The sequence below is a fragment of the Salvelinus fontinalis genome, chromosome 42 (genome assembly GCF_029448725.1).
Source record: "Salvelinus fontinalis isolate EN_2023a chromosome 42, ASM2944872v1, whole genome shotgun sequence".
In the NCBI taxonomy this organism is placed as follows: Eukaryota; Metazoa; Chordata; class Actinopteri; order Salmoniformes; family Salmonidae; genus Salvelinus; species Salvelinus fontinalis.
Genome location: NC_074706.1, coordinates 12,425,422 through 12,430,287, shown reverse-complemented (window position 1 = coordinate 12,430,287; position 4,866 = coordinate 12,425,422). Strand labels below are relative to the sequence as shown.

The window sequence follows — 4,866 nt, the reverse complement described above, 5'->3', positions numbered from 1 at the left end:
CAACCACAGTGTCCGATTTCAAAAAAGCTTTTCGGCGAAAGCAGAACATATCATTATGTTAAGTCAGCAACTAGTCACAGAAAGCATACAGCGATTTTGCAAGCAAAGAGAGGAGTCACAAAAAGCAGAAATATTGATCAAATTAATCACTAACCTTTGATATTCTTCATCAGATGAGACTCCCGGGACAACATGTTACACAATACATGTATGTTTTGTTCGATCAAGTTCATATTTATTTCCAAAAACCTCAGTTTACATTTGGCTTTGCCTCCAAAACATCCCGTGAATTTGCACAGAGCCACATTTCATCACAGATGAATCACAAATCAAGTGTTATTCACAGATTTAAATATATACTTCTCCTTAATGCAACCGCTGTGTCAGATTTCAAAAAAACTTTACGGAAAAAGCAAACCATGCAATAATCTGAGTACGGCGCTCAGAGACATACACAACCCAAGAAGAAATCCGCTATGTTGGAGTCAACATCAGTCAGAAATAGCATTATAAATATTCACTTACCTTTGATGATCTTCGTCAGAATGCACTCCCAGGAATCCCAGTTCCACAATAAATGTTTGATTTGTTCCATAAAGTCCATAATTTATGTCCAAATTCCTCCTTTTGTTAGGATGTTTAGTAAACAAATCGATACTCACGAGGCGCGGGCAAGTTCAGCGGAAATGTCGGACGAAAATTCCAAAAAGTTATATTACTGGTCGTAGAAACATATCAACCAATGTATAGAGTCAATCTTTAGGATGTTTTTATCATGAATGTTCAATAATGTCCCAACCGGAGAATTCCTTTGTCTCTAGGAAAGCCATGGAACAAGAGCTACCTCTCACATGAACGAGCGTCAAGAGTTTGTGGCACTCTACCAGACCACTGACTCAAAGAGCCCTTATGAGCCCCTCCTTTACAGTAGAAGCCTCAAACAAGTTTCTAAAGACGGTTGACATCTAGTGGAAGCCTTAGGAAGTGCAAGATGACCCCATAGACACTGTGTATTTGATAGACCAAGCTTTGAAAAACTACAAACCTCAGATTTCCCACTTCCTGGTTGGATTCTTCTCAGGTTTTCGCCTGCCATATGAGTTCTGTTATACTCACAGACATCATTCAAACGGTTTTAGAAACTTCAGAGTGTTTTCTTTCCAAATCTACTAATACTATGCATATATTAGCAACTGGGACTGAGTACCAGGCCATTTACTTTGCGCACGCTTTTCATCCAAATGTGAAAATGCTGCCCCCTATCCATAAGAAGTTAACCAAGCTCAAGTTCAACGTCCAGGCCAAACTATCTTTTCAAATGCATGCAGTCCAGATGTTTTCATTTCTATAGACCATCGGAAGGAGCAGAATCTAAAGTTTCTAACACCTACATTTGCCAAACAACATTTGCCAAACAAATCTTGTTTGGGAAAAATATCCTTTCTATTCTATTCTATTCTGTTATATTTATATTATATTCTCACTATAAAATATATGTAGACCTACTGTATGTTGACTGTGATAAGGGCAGGGTAATACAAGTGTGTCTTGTCTGCTAAATGAACAAATTAAGTAGTTGATTTATTGGCAAGGCACATAGCCATAGGCCATAGCCTACTAAGCATATTTACATGCATTAAACTCAAAGTATGCTTTTCTGTTCTTTTGAAATACATTATTTTAGTATGATAATCTTTTTTTAAGACCTGCTTGAATAAAGTAATGGATTTATTTGTGATGGTCTATATTAAAATTGATTTATTAGACTGTAAAAAAAAGTATGACATTCCAAAGGTGCACATTAGTAAGTAGTGAGGCCTGGCGATGCTGATGTTAAGATAACTTTGTTTTTCCATTGGTTGAATGGGAGATGGGGCTTCCCGGGAAACTTTTGGCCTGGATAGTAACATTATCTAAGGAGGACGTGGCTTGACAATGGGACAATTGAAATTGGGTACACATCTTGTCTCTTGTTCCAACGTAATGTGAAGTATCATATCATAAAAAATTGTAATTTGTCTGCTGATAAAAAAGAACATCAAGTGCAGTATCTCAACAAGCATTTTTAATTAAAGAATGAGAAAAGCACGAAGAGAAAAGACTGAATCATCATATTTTTTGTGACTGCACAATGACAGTACAGGCTCATTTATACATGGAGGATCACAGACATCCCACATATTCGCACAATTTAATTTTGTCCCTATTCAGGTAGACCACCATAGACCACTCTGCTCCTACCCTGCCCCTTTTCCATCACTGTTGTTTCCACCTTTTTGTTACTATAACTACAGGAGGGAATGTTTTCTTGGCTCGACACAGGAGCAAGCTGGCGACTGTTGCCGTGGCGCCTACATAACATGGAGGGCGGGGTTTGAGGGCCCAGCCACCATAGGGGTGTCGTTTGGCGCTATGAGAGCGGGATCGACAACAACGACGTCAGCGTCAATAGTATCAATGATGGCAGGGATGTCGACGGCAGCGGGTATAACAACATTGACAGGCACCTCCACGGCCGGGTCGACAGGAGCTGCAGCGGCTGGGTCTACAGGCGAGGCGGTGTCCACAACTGCTGGTTCTTCAGCTGCAAGGTCCACTGCTGGCTCAGCCTCGGCTTCAGCGGCAGCCGCGTCCTCTCCAACCTCGTCAGAGCTCAGAGGGACGGCTGGGGCAGCAGGGGCAGCCTGGCCAGGGTAGGGATAGTATCCGCCATAGCTGCCATAGCCGCCATAGCGGGTCTGAAAGAGGGATAGTGAGCATGAGAAGGGATTGAACACACACCCACATCACAATGAACACATTTGTAAACATATATTACAGTAATTGTTATCTATTTTCTTGGAGAGAAACCCACTGATGCTATTTTTAATGACTTGCATTCGTTGTTGAAGGTGTGGAACCTTAGCAGATGAATTCAAACTGATTTAAAGGATTTATGCTCACCGCTGGGGCCTCTTCATCCGAGTTCATTGGTGGTGGTGGTGGTGGTGGTGGTGGTGGTGGTGGTGGTGGTGGTGGTGGTGGTGGGTAGAAGTTGGGGGCTTGAGGTGGGGCAGTAGGGGCTGCAGCAGGGGCATTCAACTGTTCACAACACAAATGGTTCAGTCCATAAGAGTTTTCTGCCAACATTATGGTGTCACTATCAGCTCTAAAACAGGGTATTGAGTCTTGAGTCTCGCAAGGAGTGATAAAAGTGGTAGAAAAGCTAGGGATTTTTACAAGAAGAACCTCTCTACAGCATGCATCTACTGTTTTTTTTAAATAGTTTCGAAAAGTTGCATTTACCATTGAGAGCTGAGCTGGTGCAGCCTTGGGAGGAAAGAAAATTATTGAATTGATTAGACGATCACTGATATGGTTGATATCCAGAGTTAATTATTCCATGATGTTTCTGTATTTATGGATTGTTGAGTGAGGGTGTTTGAGGAGTTCGTAAATGGAAATGGCCTAAATATGAAGGAGAGCGAAACACTGCAGCATATTGTAGATATTGAACACCTTCCTAATATTGAGTTGCACCCACTTTTGCTCTCAAAACAGCCTCAATATATATTCAACATATTCAAACATATTAGGGTATGGTTGTGGTTCAGTGCCCAATTAGCAGTTTAGGGGGTTAAGTTCCTTGCTAAATGGCACGTGAGATAATGATGACGCCATACATTTCCCTTCCCTTCCACTCATCAGCAATAGGATTCAAACTGGTAACCCTCCGGTTGCTGGTTTGCCTCTCTAAACTCGAGGCTACCGTCACCCTCGTTTCATTCCATTGAAAGTTTTTATATGTCTAACATGTTGTGCAAGTTCAATCCGAACCAAAATGGCTGCCCTCTAACCTGTTGTCCGAGGGAGCCATACTTTCTGTAGAGCTCCATCCACCTCAGGGCCTCGTTGGCATGTGCTGCAACCTGCTGGGAAATATCAGACGTGGAGCCAAACATGTAATTAAGGTAGTATTAAGGTCATTCAAACCCCTTTCCCTTGTCCATATCATGCCTTGGATGACATGACGTGACATGATGATTGCACGAGGTTGTTAAGAGACGTCGAAACTGAAATCCACCTACCTCATCGCTTCCACTATCAGGAGTCTACAAGGCACAACACAGCAGTTTGAGAATGATCATCCAGTCAACACACAGTCTTATGTCAACATCAAGAGAACACAATTGAGACTTCGGCTTGTACAATTGAAGCTCAAGCAAATATCAACTTGTACAGTTCAAGCAGGTGCACAAACAGATGTATTGTAATGCAATGGATTAACAATACTTTTTGAACAAAAGGAAAATACAAAAACATCTGTCTATTGTAATGCATTGGATTGATTCAGGAGATAAGCTATTCAATTATAATGTAAACAACATGGTCTGGGTTTTGAGACTTACTGGAGGCAGCCAGGGAGTAGCCTAGCAGACACATCAATAGCACCACAGATATCATCTTGATCCTTGAAAGGGAAAGAGGATATAGGGTCAGGTCTGAAATGATTGGTAGCCTTGATAAAAAATTAAATAAATACTAATATTGTATGCTCCCAAAAAAATTGAAATTATAATTTTTCATACTAATACAATTGCTCAGAGAAAGAGAGATTTTGTTTAACAAGTCATATTTTCTCTCAAAAAAGTAGCCCCATAATTAAGTAATAATGCCAGAGAAGCCGGTGTTTGGAGGATATATAGGCACGGGTGTTGTCGGTCCGACAAACCATGTCAATATATCCTCCAAACACCGTCTTCGAGGGCATTATCACTTTATACAAGTTACCAACATATTAAAGTAATGAATGACATATTTTCATTAAAAAAAGTTATTTCGATTAATTTACTATTAGTAAATACTACTAATTACTCTTTCATCCTT

The 4,866-nt window shown here is 40.6% G+C and overlaps 1 protein-coding gene across 1 annotated transcript; it reads right to left on the bottom strand.

Annotated features, from left to right (window-relative positions):
• Nucleotides 1-2,101: 2,101 nt before the first annotated feature.
• On the bottom strand, nucleotides 2,102-3,941 carry LOC129841074 (cuticle protein 65-like). The gene is made up of 2 exons (XM_055909181.1): nucleotides 3,837-3,941; nucleotides 2,102-2,738 (listed from the first exon to the last, which is right to left on the bottom strand). Exons 1-2 carry the CDS (start codon nucleotides 3,939-3,941, stop codon nucleotides 2,352-2,354), a joined length of 492 nt encoding a protein of 163 aa, XP_055765156.1. The 3' UTR covers nucleotides 2,102-2,351.
• Nucleotides 3,942-4,866: the final 925 nt, after the last annotated feature.

What these genes read in the sequence shown, in the direction of transcription:
- LOC129841074 (XM_055909181.1), bottom strand. Translation starts at nt 3,941, where the DNA reads ATGTTTGGCTCCACGTCTGATATTTCCCAGCAGGTTGCAGCACATGCC. An exon ending in ATGGCTCCCTCGGACAACAG is followed by an intron (nt 2,739 to 3,836) that starts GTTAGAGGGCAG and finishes TCCCTCTTTCAG; the next exon opens with ACCCGCTATGGCGGCTATGG.